This window comes from Rhinopithecus bieti, unplaced genomic scaffold (assembly GCF_001698545.2).
Source record: "Rhinopithecus bieti isolate Rb0 unplaced genomic scaffold, ASM169854v2 scaffold_47952, whole genome shotgun sequence".
In the NCBI taxonomy this organism is placed as follows: Eukaryota; Metazoa; Chordata; class Mammalia; order Primates; family Cercopithecidae; genus Rhinopithecus; species Rhinopithecus bieti.
In genome coordinates this window covers 252,517-275,412 of record NW_016820098.1, presented here as the reverse complement: position 1 = coordinate 275,412, position 22,896 = coordinate 252,517, and the positions used below count along the sequence as shown (strand labels likewise).

The 22,896-nt window shown below is 36.9% G+C and overlaps 1 protein-coding gene across 1 annotated transcript in view; it reads left to right on the top strand.

Annotated features, from left to right (window-relative positions):
- Positions 1-22,896, top strand: part of ATP6V1C1 (ATPase H+ transporting V1 subunit C1) — a 53,515-nt gene that overhangs the window by 13,856 nt on the left and 16,763 nt on the right. The window contains exons 2-8 of the mRNA XM_017859470.1: positions 7,245-7,415; positions 8,748-8,815; positions 14,687-14,772; positions 17,171-17,265; positions 18,843-18,934; positions 19,994-20,092; positions 21,983-22,051. Coding sequence (XP_017714959.1) covers positions 7,284-7,415; positions 8,748-8,815; positions 14,687-14,772; positions 17,171-17,265; positions 18,843-18,934; positions 19,994-20,092; positions 21,983-22,051 — 641 coding nt within the window. The 5' untranslated portion in view covers positions 7,245-7,283. The remainder of the gene's footprint in view (positions 1-7,244; positions 7,416-8,747; positions 8,816-14,686; positions 14,773-17,170; positions 17,266-18,842; positions 18,935-19,993; positions 20,093-21,982; positions 22,052-22,896) is intronic.

The window sequence follows — 22,896 nt, the reverse complement described above, 5'->3', positions numbered from 1 at the left end:
ACTCTACCATTTAATCAGCGTGCCTTTTTGATCATCATCGCCTCTGTTTAGCATATGATTTGCTACATTTAGGCCAGACTTCCTTTGTATTCAAGATAAAATAAAGGGAAATAATTACGAATAAAAACAAGCAGTGATGGAGGTGGTGTCAGGTTCTTGGTGAGTTGATGACAAATGGCCGCCAATTTTTACAATTTGTTTCCTTGCAACTGAGAGAAAAGGGAAATATGTTTAGCAACATGGATCCCATTTTCCGATGAATAAAACATACATACTCATCTGCAAAGATAATTTTTGTTTGAAACTAAACTTAAATTGTTCTTAAATTTCAAGGATAATGTTTTTTGTTTTTTTTTTTTTGAGACGGAGTCTCAGTCTGTCACCCAGGCTGGAGTGCAGTGGCTCCACCTCGGCTCACTGCATCCTCTGCCTCACGGGTTCAAGTGATTCTTTTGCCTCAGCCTCCTGAGTACCTGGGATTACAGGCGCATGCCACCATGCCTGTAATTTTTTTGTATTTTTAGTGAAGATGTAGTTTTGCCATGTTGGGTAGGCAGGTCTTGAACTCTTGATCTCAGGTGATCTGCCTGCTTCAGCCTCCCAAAGTGCTGGAATTACAGGCGTGAGCCACTGTGTCTGGCCTCAAGGAGAAATTTTTTTACCTGACTTGTGTGACAGGTTGACAGTGGACATTGTTTAAAAATGGAAAAAACAGATTTTGCAAAATACTTATGATGTTACTGTCATAGGAAGTTCTTACATTCCTCTTTAGGTATTTAAGTAGCTTGTCTTTCCTATTAGGCTCTTTACTGAGAGTTAGTTTGCTTTGATGAGGGCTAGAAGAACTGAGGCCATGGCTTTGCCTGAAGTACAGATAGGTTCTTTTTTTTTTTTTTTTTGAGACGGAGTCTCGCTCTGTCACCCAGGCTGGAGTGCAGTGGCGCGATCTCGGCTCACTGCAAGCTCTGCCTCCCGGGTTCATGCCATTCTCCCGCCTCAGCCTCCGAGTAGCTGGGACTACAGGCGCCCGCCACCACGCCCGGCTAATTTTTTGTATTTTAGTAGAGACGGGGTTTCACCGTGTTAGCCAAGATGGTCTCGATCTCCTGACCTCGTGATCCACCCGCCTCGGCCTCCCAAAGTGCTGGGATTACAGGCTTGAGCCACCGTGCCCGGCCTCCAGATAGGTTCTTTATCAAACCCTCTTTTTTGTATCTTTGACTTTATTCACGCTTGACATAAAAGACAGGCTTACTTAGGAATCTGCAACTCGACCAATTTTTAATTTTTACTGTAAAGTAAGGGTTTTCTGGAAGACTATAAAACACTTTTAAAAAACATGAATATTTTTGCCTTTGTTTTATCTCTAATCAGACTTTTTGATTGGTTCCATCATTGTTATATTTGAATTTGAATTTTATTTATTAATTCAACAGGCATTTATTAAGTCCCTGCTATTGCCAGGAATTTAGTGTATTCTGGCTCGCAGGGTTTCACAGAGAAGAAGATATGATTCTAGCTCTTCAGGATTTCTCAGTAAGGTGGAGAGGAAAATATGTTATAAAAATGAGGGAGAATATGATGAGTGCGTAGTAGGGGCATTTATAAAGTATGAGTAAGCAAAGGATATTTCCCATCTGGCATATGGGGGAGAGTCTTGGGAGGTAGGATGAGGTGGGGCAGCAGCAAATACAGTCACCCCCAGAAAGGGCGGCCACATGGAAAGGGGAAGGTCTAGGTACATTATTTTATTCATACTTTCCGACAGCTGGGTGAAGAGAGGTGTCATGTTTCCACTTGTACAGATGAGGAAACTAGTAAGAGGGTAGAGTCAGAGTTTTAACTGTTGCAGGACTCCAAAGTTTGTGTTCCTTCCTTCATGATCTGGCAGGTCCATCGAATCTCTAGTATCTGATCTCTAGTCTCACAGTATACTTTGAATTTTGAATTTTGTGTGTGTGTGTGTCCTTTTGTTTGGAGGAATCATTGTTCCTTCTAGGAGGCAGGATAGTTTTGGATGCTGGGCAATGCTGCTTTAGAAATTGTGATGATCCAGGATGAAGGGAACAAGTAAAGGAAGCTTGGATCCCTTTATCAGAATTCACTGTACTAACAGGGTGCTCTGAGCCTGGAACCAAACATAGGGTGAAGGTGTTGAAGCTTACATGTGGATCGCTCTTCAAACAGGGCAGCCCAGGCGCACCAGAGCACAGAACATTCTTTTCTCCTAGTGTGACACAATAGAGGCAACATGGCCTTTAGAGTCAAACACAACTGAATTTGAACCCCATCTGCCAGTCTTGAAACCTTGGGTAAACTATTCACCTCTCTCTGTATTACTGCCTATCTCCTGGGTTGTAGTGAGAATGGAATAAAATGATGTATGAGAAGTGAAAAGCATGGCATCAGACTTAGAAGGCACCTTTTCCTTCCTTTCCTCCTCATCTTCTCCCTAGGCTCTAGGGAGGTCTCACTTAAAAGCTAGAATTATGAGCACAGTGGCTCACACTTGTAATCTCAGCACTTTGGGAGGCTAAGGCAGGAGGATTGCTTGAGGCTGGAAGTTTGAGACCAACCTGAGGAACATATCAAGACTCCATCTCTACAAAAAATAGAGTTTTTTAAAAGCTAAATTAGAGAACTTCTATAATATTTTTAGACTATAGTTTTGTTCAGAATTTATCATGACATTATTTCCTTTGATCCTAATAAAAGCTCAGTGAAGTAGATAGGGCAAGTATTATTTATAGATGAGAAATGAAGTCCTCTTTCCTATTCCTTGAAATCCTTTGAAAACCTGTTAGAAGGAAAGATTTTCTGGAACTCTAAGTAGTATGATAGTGACATCTACTGTAATAGCTCATATTATTACAATCTTTGAGGAAGTGGCAGTTTAGATAATTTAGCAGTATCATCAGGAATAATTTAACGGTTGACTTTACTACCTGCTATTTTGGGAGGAGAGGAGATACAAAAATTTATCATTAAATATACTAACAGAAAACTACTTGCATAAAATTATTATAACAAAATCTCAGTTTCTAGAAACCACGATCACTTAGAAGATCTGGATTACTAAAAGAGGTTTAAAGCTGCTATTAGATTTTCTAATAACTGAAAACGTTAAAGTTCAAGATAGTTTGTGCTAAAAAAGCTAGATTGGGTAAGTGCAAGAGTATTAACTGGAAGAAACCAGAGATAGGTGGTGAGGTGATCCAGGTGTTGCGAAGAACAGAGACAGGATGACAAGAGGGCAGGAGATAGGTCCACGAGATTTCAGCAGGAATTTATTTTTAAAAGCAACTTCTTGAGATAGGTTCTGGAATTAGTATAGGTATAGCCTGAGCCTTGCAACATTATGCAGTTAGATTGTCGAACATATTGACCCCCAAATACTTTTTTAAATTGATTTTTTAAAATAAAATAATAAAAAAAAAAATAGAGACAGGGTCTCGCTATGTTGACCAGGCTGATCTTGAACTCCTGAGGTCAAGTGATCCTCCTGTCTCAGGATCCAAAAATACTTTTAAAACAAATCCTAAACTCTAAAAGCATTGTCTACAATGTATTATACTTGGTCATAAGAAGATATAAACAGACTAGTAAGCATTTCTACTAGGTGTAAAACAAAAAGGTTGTACTTTGAGGATTAATTTGGTATCTAGATTATTCTCTGAATATCCCCTTTTAAAGTTCACTAAAATTTTATTTTTAATAAATTTGCTCTGCAATGTTATGTTTTAACTTGTGAATTAAATACATTCTTGTAACAATTTTAAAATATTTAGTTTTGAAGTATTTCAGATATACAGAAAAATTTTAATATTGCAATTAATGACATCCATGCAGATTTAGCAAGTATTAACATTTTGCTATATTTGCTCAATTTTTTTAATGAAATCTTACAAAACTAAAGCTCCTTTCTCCTATGCATATTTTAGTATTTTCTGTAAGTGTATGTAACTCTGAACAATATATACTATTGTGTGTTTTTCAGTTGTGGAAATAGAAACTTACTCTGCTGGTAGGAACTTAAGTTGGTGGAGGCTTTGGAGAACAGTTTGGCAATACCCAAAAGAGTTGGCAGTGGTCTGTGTCAGTTGTCTCATGCTGCACAACAAACAACCGCAAAACTTACTGGCTTAAAACAGTGATTTCTTATTTCTCCTAATTCTGTGAGTTGCTGGGGTAGTCCCTCTGCTTGTTTTACCTGGACTCATTGATGCAGCTGCATTCAGCTGGGAGATTGGCTGGGCTGGAGGGCTCATAAGGGCCTCAGTCACATGTCTGGTGGTTCATGCTGGTTGTTGGTTCTCTACATGTGGCCTTATCACTTGCAGTAGGCTAAACTGGCTTCCTTATGTGGTAGTCTGAGGGCAGTGGTCCAAGACACAAGACCGCTTGACATCTGAGCCCTGAACTTGCATAGTGTGGCTTCCATGTGTTTTGTTGGTCAAACCAAGTCACCAGCTCCACCTTTTGATGGAAGGAGTGGCAAAGTCACACTGCATAGAAGCATGGAAAGACATGTCGCCACTATCTTTGAAGACATATCCTGTAACTCAGCTATTTTACTTTTATCCCAGACAAAATCTTTCATAGATAGAGACATGTACATATTGTTCACAGCAGAATTGTTTATAATAGCAAAAAAGTAAAAACAATTTAACAGTCATTCCAGGAAGAAGCAGATAATAAATTTTAGTTTATTCATATGATAGAATATCATATATCAATTAAAATTAATGATCACTGGATAATTCTAAAAATAGGTTGAACGAAAAAATCAGGTTGGAAAAGAGTATGGTAGTATAATAGCCTTCAAGTTCAGTATTTGAAGTTTCTCGGGTAGGCTAATGAAGATTTTGCTTTTGCTTCTGTTTTGAAATCAAAACTGATCTTTGGATGGTCTCATTAGAGCGTGGGGATCATGAGTAGCTTCCATCCTTGGATGGCCAGTTCAGCTGTGCTGTTCTCTGACCAGACTGGCTGTCACTAAAAAGCTTGTGTTTAACTTCTTGGCCATTTGGGAAAGTGTAGCTCTTTCATTTGAGAAGGTGTAGGGAGAGCTGATAAAGGTTTAACTTCATCAGTAATGTCAGAAAAGTCCGCGTACAGTACAGTTTCTTTTCAAATTTTTTTTTTCTAGAATATGGTTTCTGAACATATTCATTTAATACCACTGTCTACATCTGTACTGAGTTTAACCTTCATTTCTTACCTGTAAATGGGAAGCATGATATTTACCTCGTAGAGGTGTTGGGAAGATGAATTGAGCTAATAATGCATTTAGAGCAGTACCTTTTATATGGTAGATCCTCTATAAACAGTAGTTAGAAAAATTAACAAGTATATAGGATGACATCTATGTTAAGTTCACTTTCAATGGTATTGTAATGAGTAGGTAGCATTGATTACCTAATCATAGGTACTTTAATTAAAATGGACTACTGTAATTATGAAAGTCCATTATGATTAACTATAATACTTTACATTTTTTTTAATTTTTTTTTTTCTATCTGTATTTTTTATTTCCAATACTTTACATTTTAAAGGAAAGTTACATTTACAGACTTTTTTCACCTTAATTATCTGATTTTGTTCTCAGGACAACTTCGTAAGATAGTTATATTCAATTTAGAGACATTAAATATTAGTTTCAGGAGAGATTAAATAAGCAGTGTTAGCAGAAAGCTTATGTTGGTTCTCATGAAGGCACATTAAAATGGGAATAATGGTACCAAAATACTTTGATTTTTATCACTTGTGTTTATGTGCTTTACCTACCTAGATTCTGAATAGTTTTGTCTCTGTACTTTTTTCACCCTTCTGTGTGTGTGGGAAGGGGAAGGAGGAGGAGGAGGAAAAGAGATTGTAGAGAGGGGCCGGGCGCGGTGGCTCACGCCTGTAATCCCGGCACTTTGGGAGGCCGAGATGGGCGGATCACGAGGTCAGGAGATCAAGACCATCCTGACTAACACGGTGAAACCCTGTCTCTACTAAAATACAAAATTAGCCGGGCGTGGTGGCGGGTGCCTGTAGTCCCAGCTACACGGGAGGCTGAGGCAGGAGAATGGCGTGAACCCGGGAGGCGGAGCTTGCAGTGAGTGGAGATCGCGCCACCGCACTCGAGCCTGGGTGACAGAGCGAGACTCCGTCTCAAAAAAAAAATAAATAAATAAATAAAAAAAAATAAAAAAAGAGATTGTAGAGAGGGTTAAGTGAATCTTAATGGGACTCTTTGGAAAGGGAGATCTGCAGCCTGCCTCTCAGATCCAAAAATGTTACATTAACGCCACCCTCCCAACTCCCTATATTTTAAAATAGCCAAGCAGATTGGCAAGTTTTATTTGTTTTTTTTTCCCCCAAATTTGTAAATGTGCAATGGCAACTAAATGTATGCATCAAAGATTTGAGGAGATTTCTCTAGATTGACTATGGATTAGAATTAGCCACCAAATTTACCAGCCTTGTAGGATTTGCTAAGCCAATGTGACAAATTTATTTGGTGACTGCTGTTTATAAATGCATTGATTCAATTAAATTCTTTCTTCAAGATAAAAGTTATGCTTTTTTTTTTTAATTTCCTTTTTTTGGTTGTAAGCTTTAAAAGTTTGAGATAGATTGTGTGCGGTGGATCACTTGAGGCCAGGAGTTTAAGACCAGCCTGGCCAACATGGCAAAACCTGTCTCTACTAAAAATACAAAAATTAACTGAGCGTGGTGGTGCATGGCTGTAATCCCAGCTACTCGGGAGACTGAGGCACAAAAATCGCTTGAACCTGGGAGACAGAGGTTGCAGTGAGCCCAGATTGTGCCACTGCACTCCAGCTTGGACGACAGAGTGAGACACTGTCTCAAAAAAAAAAAAAAAGTTTAAGAGAAACCTATAAATTTGTAATTCTCTACCTTTTTGGTTGAAGGAAACTATTGGTGGCTGGTATTTTGGGTAATCTCACTTCTCAACTAACTCCCATTAAGAATGTTTTATAATGAAAAAAAGTAGGTACTTCACATACTAGGTTTTTATCACCTCACTTTCCTGATATCATAAATAAATCATTTTTTTCACCATTTATATAGATTTACTTCGAGGTAGGTAAATTTCACTTTGCTTGAGATCATATGCCAATATTAGATTAGTTTTGAAACAGGTTATATGTTATAACGTCTCCTGTGACTCTGAAAGACTTTAGAAACAAATGATTTTAAATGTATTTCTTTTGTTTTGTTTTACATTTCAGAATCTCTCTTGATTTTTGAGGAAATACCCAGTAACAAACATGACTGAGTTCTGGCTTATATCTGCTCCTGGGGAGAAAACCTGTCAGCAAACATGGGAGAAATTGCATGCCGCAACTTCAAAGAACAATAATCTTGCTGTGACTTCCAAGTTCAATATTCCTGACTTAAAGGTGAAGCTGCACTGTGCAGAATTGCATATGAGTTCATCATCCAGGGGAGGGCCAGTGCTCTCTGTTAGTGGAAATGAGATACCCAGGTTCCTTCCAAAGAAAACCTCCTCTCCAGCCATTGGCATGATTTACAATGTATAGTAAACTACCAAATTGAAATAACGTCTCTCCACTTAGGCTTTTTGTGCTCTTCTAAATTGCAATGAAAAATCTTATGAAAATGTTTGATGTATTACATTCACAAATAATGATTTTCAGAAATTAAAACTTAGTAGTATATATTCTTAAATATCATAGTGAAGTTGTTAATAAATTTATATTACACTGATTCTTACATTGTGTGTTACCATAGCACCTACTTAATCATACTTGACAAATCTAACCCAGTTATTTAATCTGGTTAATCTATTTAAGATTTACTGTATTAAAGAGTAGTAATCTAGCAACATCAAAGTGAAGCAGGTATCCAGTAATCAGTTGATGGAACATTTGTAAAGAATGGAAAAGATCATGATACTGACATTTTGCTAGTTAATGAGGGAGTCGTAGGCAACATTCATTTAAGAAATATTTAAAATGACTGAGTATTGGTGGGGTGCGGTGGGGCCTGTAAACCCAGAACTTTTGGGAGACTGAGGTAAGCTGATCTCCTGAGGTCAGGATTTTGAGACCAGCCTGGCCAACATGGTGAAACCCAGTCTCTACTGAAAATACAAAAATTAGCCAGGTGTGGTGTCAGGCGCCTGTAATCCCAGCTACTTGGGAGGCTGAGGCAGAAGAATCGCTTGAATCCAGGAGGCGGAGGTTGCAGTGAGCAAGATCACCACACTCCAGCCTGGGTGACAGAGCGAGACTCCGTCTCAAAACTATAAATAAATAAATAAATAACACTAAAATGACCGATTCTTAATATTTTTGGAGTTACGGATACCTTTGACACAGGACGTTTCCTTCAAAACGTACTCACTGTGCACAGTTTTGCATGCCAATTTAATTACAGACCCTCTAGCACATATCTGTGGACCTCCTACTTGAGAGCCTGTGTTGTAAACTAAGATTTCAGATGATCCAGTGTCATTGAATAGTACAAGCACAGACCTGTCTTTGAGGAGTCTTCAAGTCTTAAGTGGTGCTTGTACCCATGAATTAAAGGATTATCTTGTACATATAAATAGCTTTGAAATGTCTGGCAAACATCTTTTAACATACTTACACATTATGAAATCAAATAGGGAGAATTTATGATTTACAAGAACTTTAGGTCAAGATGTATCAGCTTGTATTTTTTAAAAAAGGATGCCAGCTAAATAACAGAATATATTTTCCTTTTAGGTTGGCACGCTGGATGTCTTGGTTGGCTTGTCAGATGAACTGGCTAAACTGGATGCATTTGTAGAAGGGTAATGTACTTACATGCATGGAGTAGAGCAAAATGGGAGACACTGTTAACAGGCTCCGTGGACACTGGGTTTATTATCACATGTGTACTCTGCTTACTGGAATGGTTTTAGAAAACGATGACTTTTTTCCTTTTGTAGATCAATTTTATGAAGGAACAATTGACATACTATAAAATGCACCTGTTTGAAATATGAAAATGCTGATTCTCTTTTTACTATCTTTATTGGGATATAGTTTACATGCCGTGCATTTCACCTATTACAGGTGTACAATTCAGTGATTCTTAGTGTATTCAGACTTGTGTAACCATTGCCACGGTCAATTTTAAATATTTCATCATCCTCTATTCCTATTCCCATGAGCAGTCGCTTCCTGTCCCCACCACCCACAAATTGTTCTGCCACTATAGATTTGCTTGGTCTGGACATTTCTTGTAAATGGAATACAATACATGGTCTTTTGTGACTGTCTTCTTTTGCTTAGCATAATGTTTTGAAGTTTATCCAAGCTGTTGCATGTATCAGTATTTCATTTCTTTTTATTACTAAATAATATTCCACTATATATGTGTACACACACTTACCACATTAATCCATTCATCAGTTGATGGGCATTTCTTTTGCTTCCACTTTTTGGCTTATAAGAATAATGCCGCTGTGCACATTTGTGTACAAGTTTGTGTTCTTAAATATCTTCATTTTTCTTGGGTTTGTACCTAAGAGTGGAATTTCTGGGTCATATGGTAACTCTATGTTTCACTTTTTGAGGAACTGACCAACTGTTTCCCAGAGTGGCTGCACCATTTAATATTCCTGCCAGCAGTGTATGAAGATTCTCATTTCTCTACATCCTTGCCAGCACTTGTTACTATTTGTCTTTTTGATTATAGCCATCCCAGGGGGTATGAGATAATACCTCATTTAAAAAAATTTGCATTTCCCTGTTGACTGATGTGATGTGATGTATTGAGTATCTTTTCATGTGCTTTTTGGCCATTTGTTTTTCTTCCTTGGAGAAATGTCTATTCAGATCCTTTGCCCATTTTTAATTGGCTTATCTTTCTGTTATTGAATTGTAAGAGTTCTTTATACAGAATATGCTAGATATAAATCCCCTCTCAGATATAACTTGCAAATATTGTCTCTTATTCTGTGAATTGTCTACATTTTCTTTTTTTTTTCTTGAGACAGTCTCGCTCTGTCAACCAGGTTGGAGTGCAGTGGCGAGATCTCGGCTCACTGCAGCCTCCGCCTCCTGGGTTCAAACGATTTTCCTGCTTCAGCCTCCCGAGTAGCTGAGATTACAGGTGCCTGCCACAACACACAGCTTAGTTTTGTATTTTTAGTAGAGATGGGATTTCACCATGTTGGACAGGCTGGTCTCGAACTCCTGACATGCTGCACCTGCCTCAGCCTCCCAAAGTGCTGGGATTACAGGCATGAGCCGCCGTGCCTGGCCATGTCTTCATTTTCTTGATTGTGTCCTGTGAAGCACAAAAGTTTTAAATTTTGGTGAAGTCCAATTTATTTTTTTCTTTTGTTGCTTGTGTTTGTGGCATTGTGTCTAAGACACCATTGTCTAATCCAGGGTCGTATCGTTTTATGTCTATGTTTCCTTCTAAGAGATTTACAATTTTAGCTTTCACATTGAGGTCTTTGATTCATTTTGAGTTAAGTTTTATTTATGTTGTGAGGTAAGGGTCCAACTTGATTCTTTTGAATGTGAGTATCTAGTTGTCCCAGCACCATTTGTTGAAAAGACTGTTTTTTCCCACTGAATTGTCCTGGAACCCTTACTGAAAATCAATTGAACATAATATGAAGGTTTATTTCTGGACTCTCAGTTCTGTTTCATTGATCTGTGTTTCTCTCCTATGCCAGTACCACATTGCCTTGATTATTGTAGCTTTGTAGTAAGTTTTAAAATCAGAAAGTATGAATTCTCCTTTTTTTTTTTTTTTTTTTTTTTCAAGATTGGCTATTCTGGGTTCTTTGTCTTTTTGTATGAATTTTAGGATCACAGTGTCAAATTTCTGCATATAAGTCAGCTGGAATTTTGATGAGGATAGTGTTGAATCTATGTATCAATTTGGGGAATGGTATCATCCTAACATTATTGTCTTTGATCCATGAACATGGGATATTACTCCATTTATTTGAAGATGGTTATGCTTTCGTCTTCAAAATTCAGTTGGAAGAATTTTCTAAACTGCAGTTTTATTACTTTTGAAATTCAGGTACATGTATATTTGAGCTGAAAATGGTTATAGGCTGTTTGATAGCTGCATTTTGATTAGTTGGCAGAATCAATCTACCGTTCCTTCAACTCTGGGGATACAAAGCTTTTATCTTAGAGTTTAGATACATAGGTGTAATTTGTAAAATACAGAATTTGGAGAATCTTAGAAATGTACATTTGATAGAAGCTTTAAAGGAATAATAGGCTTGGATAGGAGGAAATTTTTTTGTGAAATCTATATGGAAGATTTTCTCATTTCTGCTGTTAAAATGCTTTTCTGAATTGATAGAACCACCTCAAAGTGACGCTGTGGCAATAGAGACTGAGGTCAGGGTTGCAGAGAGAGAGATCTTTTAACATAACACCATGTAGTGAGGAAGTAAACAGATCTAAGGATGTATTGATGGTCTTCAATATTGGAATCAAGAAGGCCACTTAGCAGACAGTTTCACAGTAGATTTACTATCTCTTAAAGATAGTAAAAGCTCAATTGGGACCAGACACTTGGTCATTAGAATGGAAAAGAGAAGATGAAAGGAAAAGCAACTTTTAGGATTATAATTCCATATATTCATATAGAGCAAATGAGTATTATGAATTATTATACATACAGTGAAAATAATTATGATACACTCAAAGCACGAACTGATGGAAAGAATAGTCTCTTGGTTTCTTGCTTACACATTTTTAATTGAGAAAAAAATTTGAGGGAACTTTTTTTTTAGTTGTCATCCCTGGAGTGAGTCTTCCCTGAGGTCTCATCTACCTCATTACAGTTCCAAGTTATGACAACCAAAGAGACACTGAGAAAGGAGGCCCCTGAGAATATAATTATTAACATTTATTTGTACCCATGTCAGTCACCTTGATGGCTTTATAGTTCTTTCTTTAAATTGTTAATGGGATGTCCTGAATATAATTTAAAGTTTGCCTAGATTTTAAATTTTATTTATTTATTTTTTTAGAGACAGGGTCTTGGTGTCACCCAGGCTGGAGTACAGTGGCGCAATCATAGCTCATTGCATGCTTGAACTCCTGGGCTCAAGCGATCCTTTTACCTCAGTTTCCTGAGTAGCTAAGACTATAGGCTTGCACCACCACACCCAGCTAATATTTTATTTTATTTTGTGGAGACAGGGTCTCACTATGTTGTCCAGGCTGGTCTCAAACTCTTGGCCTCAAGTGATCCTCCCACCTCAGCCTCCCAAAGTGCTGAGATTACAGGCATGGGTCACTGCACCCAGCTGGCTCATTTTTTAGGGAATTTTTAGATTTTTTAGGGAAGGAATCTGAAAAGTATTAAGGGCAAATGTAGTTAGTTTGGTGAGTAGAATTTAAAGTTACCTGTGCAGTGTGTCAGCTGTTCTTTTCTGCATTGTTCCACAAGCGCATCTTCTTCAGTCCTCCTGAAATATACGAGGAATTTAAAAATCATGTTGTTAGACTTTGGTAGTGTTGACAGATGATAGCTTAATGACTTAAATGCTCCAAGTGTTAAAGTCCAAACATTATAGAATATGGTATATGTGGTAAATCATAGTTTATACTTTCTTAAAAATGTAATCATTGGAGCAGATATTTTTGAGGTGACATTTTGTACATTGACACAGATCCTCTTGTAAATAGGCTTAGGGAGATCTCGAAGTTGTGGGTTATGCGACGTTAAGTTTATAAATTTGACAGCAGTTGATTCTACACGCCGAAGTACTTCTGTGGGTAAACATGCAACATTTTAGAATGTTCATAGCAAATGGTTCTGTTTACAAGATGCTTGTCAAATTTTATGAGAATGATTTGTCTCTTTTGAAGGAATGGGTGAATTTTGGAGACATAGGCAAATGTATGTACAAACCTCAAGTTAAACATGTTGAAGACTTATGACTTACACCATTATTTCTGAAATTGTTCTAATTTTTAGGTTTGAGACCACTCAGCATAGGATTGTCATTTAAATTTAGCTCTTCTATCACCTTTCCTGGCCCGTATTGGCCCTTGTTTAAACTGTCAACACGCCACGCTCTGTGGCTCACACCTGTAATCCCTCCTGCTTGAGGGGCCAAGGCAAGAGGATCATTTGAGCCCAGATGTTCAAAGCTGCAATGCACTATAATGGCACCACTGCACTCCAACATGGGCAACAGAGCGAGACTGTTTCTTAAAAAAATACCTGTGTGTGTGTGTGTGTGTGTGTGTATACATATATACATATATATATATATGTATACACACACTGTTTTAAGAAAAAAATAAAACCGTTACAGGAATTTCTTAATTTGTCTTCCAGTTTCCCCTCCTAGCTGTTGAGCATATAGTCATCAGAATACTTGTCCTGAGCCCTGTTTCAACTGTGTTACGTCCCTGTCTAGAGTGTGACTTCACAGGCTATATATCTACAATCTGGCATCCCACTTTCCTAGCCTAAGCTCCTCTGCCTACTTCTCGCCTGCTGCTCCCATCAGTCTGGACTCCTCACCATTCTCTGGATGCCTACTGCTTTTCCACCTCTCATCTTGACTCACATTATGCCCCATGGCAAGAATATGCTTTCTTCCCAGGTTATCATCCTTGTAAAACCATTTCTGTCCTTCATTGCCCTGCTCATGAGCCTTTGGGCTTTCTTGACTACAGTAGCTGCAAGTGATCCCTTTTCCCTTTATCTCTCTCTGTCTGCAACCTGGCAATCTCAGCTGGCACTGACCTCAGATTGCTTTATATTTAGTAATTTATATATTTGTGTATCTTTCCAATGAGATTTTAAGCAATGTGTGAAGGTAGTGATTTTGTCTTGTGTGATTCTGAATCCCACCCAGGGCCTAGAGACAGAGATGGAATGAGGAAGAGAACGCTGGACTCCAAAGTCAGGACAATGTGTTTCTAGTCACATCTTTGACGTTTAACTGGTCTTGTGACTTTGGATAAGTCACTTATTCTTTTATACCTCAGTGTGAATGAAAGAAAGAATTGACAAGGTCATATGTAGGTGCCTTGGTTTAGGTTGGTGCAAAAGTAATGGAGTTTTTGCCATTTTTTTGTTTCTAAAGTAATGGCCAGAACCACAATTACTTTTGCACCAACCTAATAGTTTTGGCATTATGACTTCCTCTATAGCATAGCTCCTTGTAGATAGTAGATGCTCAATAAACAGTTAATTAATAATGTAGGACCTAATTTTTCATCATGACTGTTGCTTACGTTCTCTTGCCTGTAAGATCCCTTTTTTCCTAAGGGAAACCACAGTGTCTTGCATGTCGTAGGAACATGGTGAGTGCTAGTTCTCGGCTGCCTTCTTTGTTCTTGGTCCTTGCATTGTCCAGTTTTTGGCGTATAAATATATGCCTCTTTACAGACTGTTTCTCACTAGCTTCCCACCACTTTCTTTCTAGACTAGTAGACACACTGCATGTAGTCTCCTTAAAACTCTACAGTTACTCAGTTGACTTTCGCATGTAACAAAATCTTGGTCCATTTTATCCTTAAAACATTATAAGGTAAGATCCATTTATTGTATATTATATGGATAGGTATAATGGGAACATATATAGTCAAACTCATGTCTTTATATAATATGTTCATCATATAGAATGCAGTTTAGATCTTTTTCCTGAAAATGGTTAATTTTTTTTCCTCCTCAGAGTGGTTAAGAAAGTGGCTCAATACATGGCTGATGTATTGGAAGACAGTAAAGACAAAGTTCAAGAGAATCTGTTGGCTAATGGAGGTAAGCTAATGCTCATGATTGATCATTATTAACTCATATAAAGTGAATAACTAAGCTACAGAAACAAAAAGTAATGTAAAAAAGTCTATAGAAAAGGACACTAAATACAATAGAAAACCATTAAAGTACAATTATCATTACTGAATTTGGTGATACTTCCAGGTACATCCTGTTCCCTGAAACATAATCCAGTAGAAGACAGTCTTACATAATATATAATATGGCTTATGATATGATGCCAAGCAAGTCCCCTGCAAGAGCAGTATTGTAAAGATTAGCCTTAGTTCTTTCCAGCACCTATTTGTTCACTCATTTACAAGTTTCCAAGTTGTATATCTCAGCATTGTTCCAGTTGAATACCTGCTGTCTTATGTAGGTTTTTGTATTTAAAAGTATATAGCTATTAAAGCCTTAGAACAGAAATTATTAGTTTTATTGCAGAATAGTGCCTCCTCCCCAATATGATTTTGGCATTTCTTTACTTAATACCCATAAAATAGCCTACTGACTTCTCTGTGGATAGAAGCCAGTATTTATATAGAGTTTGCTCTATGTAGTAATGACTTTATAAAGATGATTCTGACCCCATTGTTTTCACTTGTACTTGCATTTCTTATTTTCTTACGAAATGTCATTTTAGCATTTTGCTTCATTTAAAATTAAGCCCATCTTTAGTGATATGTCATTATAATAGGAAATAATGAGCTGGGCATGGTGGCTCACGCCTGTAATCCCAGCACATTGGGAGGCTGTGGCAGGAGGATCGCTTGAGTGCAGGAGTTCAAGACAAGCCTGGGCAACGTAGGGAGAGCCTGTCTCTAAAAAACCCAAACAAAAAGAAAGAAAGAAAAAAAAAAATTACCTGGATGTAGTGGCGTATGCCCATAGTCTCAGCTAGTCAGGAGGTTGAGGAGAGGGGATTGCTTGAGCTCAGGAGTTCAAGGCTGCAGTGAGCTATGATTGTACTTCTGTACTCTAGCCTGGGTGACAGAGCAAGACCCTGTCTCTTAAAAAAAAAAAAAAAAAGAAGGAAATAACGCTTTCCTTTCATTCTCTACGGGATCGCCTACTCTGATAAGGTTACTATATTTTAAATCCAGTGTTCCTGAAATCTCATTTCTTCTTGCAAATAATAGCTGCTCAATGAATATTTAATCAGTTAAAAATGTAGTAACTTATTCTTGCTCTTTGTTTTTTTTTTTTTTTTTTTTTTGAGACGGAGTCTCGCTCTGTCGCCCGGGCTGGAGTGCAGTGGCCGGATCTCAGCTCACTGCAAGCTCCGCCTCCCGGGTTTACGCCATTCTCCTGCCTCAGCCTCCCGAGTAGCTGGGACTACAGGCGCCCGCCACCTCGCCCGGCTAGTTTTTTGTATTTTTTAGTAGAGACGGGGTTTCACCGTGTTAGCCAGGATGGTCTCGATCTCCTGACCTCGTGATCCGCCCGCCTCGGCCTCCCAAAGTGCTGGGATTACAGGCTTGAGCCACCGCGCCCGGCCTGCTCTTTGTTATCAAAGTAATTCTGATGTCATTGTTTACTGTGTCTGTTAATTTGTGTTTTGAGAAAGAACAGAAGGTATGTTAGATATTAATAAGTTAATTTGTGTTGTCTTTACTGACCTTCTATGTATTTTATGAACTAGGGCAGTCAGTCTAGTAGGTGGAATGGTGGTTGACCAAGAGGGGCAGTGCGTCTAGATAGAGTTGCTTTCAGAAATACCATCTGTGTTGTTGACTCACTGGTATTATGTAAGGAGATATTGAGAAGAGAAAGATATTTTTATATGAATTACTTTTGTCAGTGAGTGCTGCTATAATTGTCCTTGATCCCATTAGGGGTGAAGTCACTTTGATTACTAAACTCCAAGGAATCAGTTGTTGAGTATTTTTTTAGCTCTACATGTTTTATTCTTTCCATTTGAAAGTGAAAGGGTCCATGTTTTGAAAATTGTTAAAATGTGAACTCCTGGAAACAGTCATCAACATGGTTTTAATAGACAAGTTTATTTTCAGTTTGCTTGGGTAAGTTATCAAAGAAAGAACATTCTTTTGTGAAATTTTACTTATCAAGGAGACAATTTGAAGTAGTTTCTTAATCTTTGTGTGTCTCTCCTATGTATGAAGCATATTAGGAATATGTACATATTTCATTTTTAAAGTAATCAAATTAGAAGGAGCATCTTAATTTGTATTAAATTTTGAGTAAGAAGAAGAGATTACAAGGTAGAAATTTTGATTAATCCATGTTACTTAATATAGTTCACATTTAATCAGGATTCTTCAGAAATGACATCTTTGCTGATTTCCTCAATGCCGATTTCAGCGTTAAAATATATTGCTGTGTAAAAAACTGAACAATTCTATTGCTTCTCTTCAGTAATTAGTTTATTCCCTTATTTCAGTGGACTTGGTTACTTATATAACAAGGTTCCAGTGGGACATGGCCAAATATCCAATCAAGCAGTCCCTGAAAAATATTTCTGAAATAATTGCCAAGGTAAGATAATACTTAAGACAAGTAGGACACATTGATTTATAGTGGCTTTGCTTATTTTATAATTTCACTATGGAATACTTTTTAGGTTTTGATAAGGCAGCTTAGTTATGTGTCACAGATAGACGGTGTCCTTACTACAGCTTTAGACATTAAAAGATGTTTAAAAGTATAACACTTTCATGTGTAGATTATCTAAGTTGTATACTTAGTTATGTAATTAACTTGAATATTACATCAACAGTGTTTAAGAAAGTGTGAAAATTCTGTATTATTTATACAAATTCTAAGGGCACCTGAGATTGTGTAGAATAGGAAATTGGGGTCTATTAAGATTTCTTAGTCGTTCAGGTAGGTGATAGTGGTCACTGAAGTATGTTTGTGTGCATAGTGTACTTGTTCAAACATTAAACCCTCTGGGTTCTCTGACCCCTTCCGACTATTTAGTTTTGATCCTCTGCCTGGAAAAATTCCCCTATTCGTGTGCCACATAATTTTATGTAGTTTCAGCGAGTACATGGACCTTGAAGCCGATGCATGAACTCACCAAGAACTCCTTTTATATTGAGAAATCCTTGAACTTGAGAAGAAATGTAAAAGTCTGTTTTTTCCCCCAAGATCTGTTTGTGGAATAAAAGTCTTAACAGTAACTGTAATGAGACAAATAGACAAGGACCTGTTAATTGTTTGCCAGCATTCTTATCGACCTGGCTGGGGCAAGAAGTGTAGTTTAAATTATTGGACAGACTTTCCTTTGCTCCCAACTTTAGTTATGCAGTGTGTTACATAGTTAAATGTAAATAAATAGACTATCAAAGATTTTAACTAAAGTCATCATATAATTTGATGACTATAGTTTAAGAAACTATTATTTACATTATTTGATAATATAAAGTGGTGTTCTTACTGTGACTGAGCCTTATTTTCTGGATCCTTAAGGATTAGATCATTTGCTTCCTGATGCTGCTGTAGATAGGGAAGCAGGCTTAGAGACGTGAAGTGACTTACCCTCGTGCTACACAGCTAATAATGCTAGAACTATGTTAAAGTCAGTTCTTCAAATATTGTTTACTTCACATTTTCTCCCTATGTAGTTAGTTTAGTATTCTATTCGTTTGAAAAAGCAGCTTTTGTAACATTTATGAATAAATTCAACTATAATTTTAATTTCATAGAAAAATATTCTATGTAATAGTGATGTTTGCAATAATTAAAAGTCTTCATGTAATTTAGTTTATTTTGGAAAATATCCTTCAGTCTTGTGAATTGAAGCCTTGTAATTAGTAATCTCCAAACCCAGTAGCCTAGATTCCATTTCCATGGTTTAAGAAGTAATATAATAATTAAAATATGTGTGGACTGAAACATTATTTTAGTAGAAAAGATTTATGTGGAAATTATATTAAAATGAAGTAGACTGTTTTTTAAATGATCTCCTAAAGTCGTGCTTTTAAAATAATAGAATATTCTTACACTAGAAACTAGTGGGTTTTTTTGTAGAAGTTAAAGTTTAGCTACTTTGTTAGTATTAGTAGAGGCAGATTTAGGAAAATTTCGTCTATTTTTCTTCTTTTTCGAAGGGAGTAACTCAGATTGATAATGACCTGAAATCTCGAGCATCTGCATACAATAACCTGAAAGGAAATCTTCAGAATTTGGAACGAAAGAATGCGTAAGCAGATCAAGTATATTTGAGTATTAAGAACTCGGGAAGCACCCTAGCATACACCGAAGGAGATATTTTTGGGATTTAGTTAGTTTCAGTTTATGTTGTTTCTGTAATCAAAATGGTATTTCTTTTACTTCATGGAGAAAAGCTCACTAAGGTAAGTTTATAGAATTCAGACTAATCAAAACAGATGTGAGGCTGATTTATTATACTTGTTTTATAAATAATACTTGTGAACTGGGTCCTGGCTTATCCCCTTATCCATTTGATATTTCACTGAAAAATAGTCTAAAATTAATTGTTTTAAATGAAATCATAGTTTAACTGCATAGTAATTACCTATCGCTTAACTATAGAATAATCCTTTTATGATGTAACAATTATTCTCTTATCTGTTTTCAGAGTTTGGGTTTTCACTCATTAGGATTTTAAAACAGGACTGAATTGTTTTGGTTGATCCCCTCGTACTATGACTACTACAAGTGCAGCTTTAAGCATGAAAGTATTCAAGTTGTGCTTTCATATCCTAGAGGGAAAGTTGGTTGGATACTATGAGTGATACAAACAGGGCAAGACATATTTATTATAGCAAAGTGATTACTGGAAGGCAAATGAAGACTGATTTGAAAGAGTTAATTATTGGGTTAGCTACCAAAATTGCCTGGTATCAGATGATACCCAAGGGAGGGAAGAACACCGAAGGTGTTGTGCTTAGATGACATAATTTCATAATTATATGATAGAATAGACTTTAATTGATATCTAATGAGTAGATAGCACTTTTCCAGTCAAGATATTATATATGTAGACAAGAGAAGAGCTGAGTTATAATAATTAAAGCAAATACAAAACACTAGAGGCAAATTTTGATAGAAGATATTTCCTTGGTTGCCAGGGTAGGATATATTCAGCTAAATGATGACTCCTTACAAAGTAAAACTCTTAACTAAGACTAATCCCTCTCAATGTATATATAGTGTATATATGTGAAAATGATTAGCCTGCTGTTTGTGTTACAGAAGCACATAATTATCAGCCTAATGATTTTTTTTAATTCCTCAGAGGAAGTTTGCTAACTAGAAGTCTAGCAGAAATTGTGAAGAAGGATGACTTTGTTCTTGATTCAGAGTATCTCGTCACATTACTTGTAGTAGTTCCCAAGTAAGTCTTTCTATTACAAAAGGTTTTACTTGTTAAAATACAAGAAAAATGTTAGTATCTAGTATTGTAGTTTGAAGTTTTCCATAAAATCCAAGCGTAAAAGGAATATAACCTTGCCATTCATTCTGTCAATCAGCATTTGCTCATGTGGCACATAAAGTAGAAATTAGATCATAACCTGGCAATGGAGACTTCAATTATAAATTGAGTTTCCAAATCAAATTTAGCAGCTTGGTAGAGTTGGCTCATTCAAACATTAGGTAATGCTAAATTATTGATTGTTTAACAAATACAGATTTTAGATTTCTCAAAATAGGAAGGTCTTTGCATTTTTTCCCAAAAAAATCTTTATGACTGGTTAGGATGAATTAAGCACTGTAAGACACAAAGAATGGATTAGAGCAGAGATTAGCAATTTTTTTTTCTATGAAGGGCTAGATAGTAAGTATTGTAGGCTTTGTAAACAATGTGATCTCTGTCACAACTACTCCACTGTGTCAACTTTGTGGTTATAGCTTAAGTAGCCATAAATGATATATAAACGAATGGATGTGGCTGTTTGAATAAAACTTTATTTACAAAACAGGCTTGGCTATGCACATAGTTTGCTAACCACTGGACTAGACAACCTTTGAAATCTCCTTAGGATTAGGCCTTCTGTGTTATTTAATATTTGATCATAGTTAATCTTGAATGAAATGAAGTGAAACCTTTGGGTACTTGTAGGAAGACCTGGACTCTGTGCGTGTCTGTATAGCACTATTAATGATTTCACTTTTGCCTTACACTGAAGTCTTGCTATCAGGGAATGTTTGGGGGATCCGAACTCAGGTGGGAGATTTGGGTCTTTTTCAGAGTATCTTTGCATGCAGACTTCCTTGCTGTGCTCTGCATTTTTATCTGGTTCAGAGATAGGGAGTACTAGAAAATAATGCCTCCATGGAATATGCAGTGGCTACAATATTATCTCAGTTCTGCATTTTTTCCCCTTTATTGCAGTATGCTACCTTTTGGATTTTTCTTTGCAGAGGGAGAAGGCCTTAAATCTAAGGATTTCACTCCAGAAGTTTTATTTTGTGTTCTGGTTACATAACTCCCCTCTGCTACACTGAAACACTGATTATTTATAACAAATTCTATGTATCTGTGCTTTTTTATACTATGTAGGAAAATAACTTTTGCCCAGATAAAATATTTGACTCATTCAACCTTTATTTAAAACTCGGGGTCAAAACCAGAAATTTTTATGGTTTTCTGTACCTCGTAATTGAAACATAGGACCTAAGACATCTTATATGATGAATTATTCTCTATCCTGGCCTATAAACACTATAATTATTTGTTTTCAATCTCAAACATAGTTGTCTCTCCCCGCACCCCGGGAAGCCAGTGGCCTCTAGAGAAGGTTGTTGCACAATGCTTTGTGGCAACGTAGTTTACTGTTACTTCATTTACTTACTACCTCATGGTACTCTGTGCTTTCCATAAATACAGTTTTTTTCAGTCCTTCATAACTGCCACTGAGCAGGAATGACAGTGATTTTAGCATGACCATTTTTAAAAAATGAGGCACTATACGTATGAACTATGCAGCTTGAAAATAATTTAGAATCCATACTGTGCTTTACTTCTTTTCCAAACGTAGTTCTAGGATGTGCCTCTTTTGCAATAGTTACTGGAGGTAGGGTGGTGATCTGTATTTCCTGCATTACTCAGTGTATTGGAAATTCATTCTCAGTAGGAAACCTGAATTTTTTTTTGTTACATAGAGTTGGAGTATACTCACTATAGCCAGATTTCCTATTTGTCACATAATTTTTTCTCTTCCTTGATATGGCAGGAAATAGGACTTGTTTTTCTTTTCCAATGTGTATTGTACCTTTCCTGCAGGTTAAACCACAACGACTGGATTAAGCAGTATGAAACACTAGCCGAAATGGTAGTTCCAAGGTCTAGCAAGTAAGTAGAAGTTTTTGTAAAACCATTTGGTTCCTAGAATTCCTTTTAGAGTTTGGATGTTGGCTGAGGAAATATGTTTGCTGTCTTGCCTTTGTGATAAATTAACCTCATGAGTGAGTTCTGTGAACTCTAGTTGTAATAATTTTAGACCTAGAAGGGACTTGGCCCAGTCTGTTTGACAACCTCCTGTTTATAGACTTAGAAGTTTGAGGCCGGTGAGGTATTAATAGTTTGCCCAGGGTCACACATCTCATTTGTGGCAGGGCTAGAACTAGAACCTCGATGTCTAGTGTGGTACTTTTTCTGCCTCACTGTGCTGCCTTTTGAAAATTCTTTATTCATTATTGCATACCTACTATGTGTCTATAATTCCTCATTTTACTTGGCAAAGGAAGTGTACCAGAATGGCTACTGGACTGCCGTATTGATCTCCAGATGTTCACCATCACTTTGAGCTTAGATTTTACCCAATCTGTATGTTCCTTTTATTTAAAAAACAAGCAAACCTGTTTTTATTAAACACTTTTTAAATTTATAGATTTAACATGCATTGCCTAATTTGAAATTTACAAGTCTGTGAAGAAGTATGGACAGGTATCACTCTTATTCTCATGGAAGAAGAAGTTAAAATGCTTAAATAGTTCCCTGAGGCATATGGCTGTGTAAAGTGTCCAATGGCAGAGTTAGGGCTAGAACTCACATCTTTTAGCTCCAGGTCCTGTACCCTTTTAACACTATTCCATGTCATTTTTCCATATTCTGCCATTGCCACACCAGATATTCTTTGAGAAAATATAAATACAGTGTATCTCCACCCCAAAGGATTCTTTTTTTTTTTTTTTTTT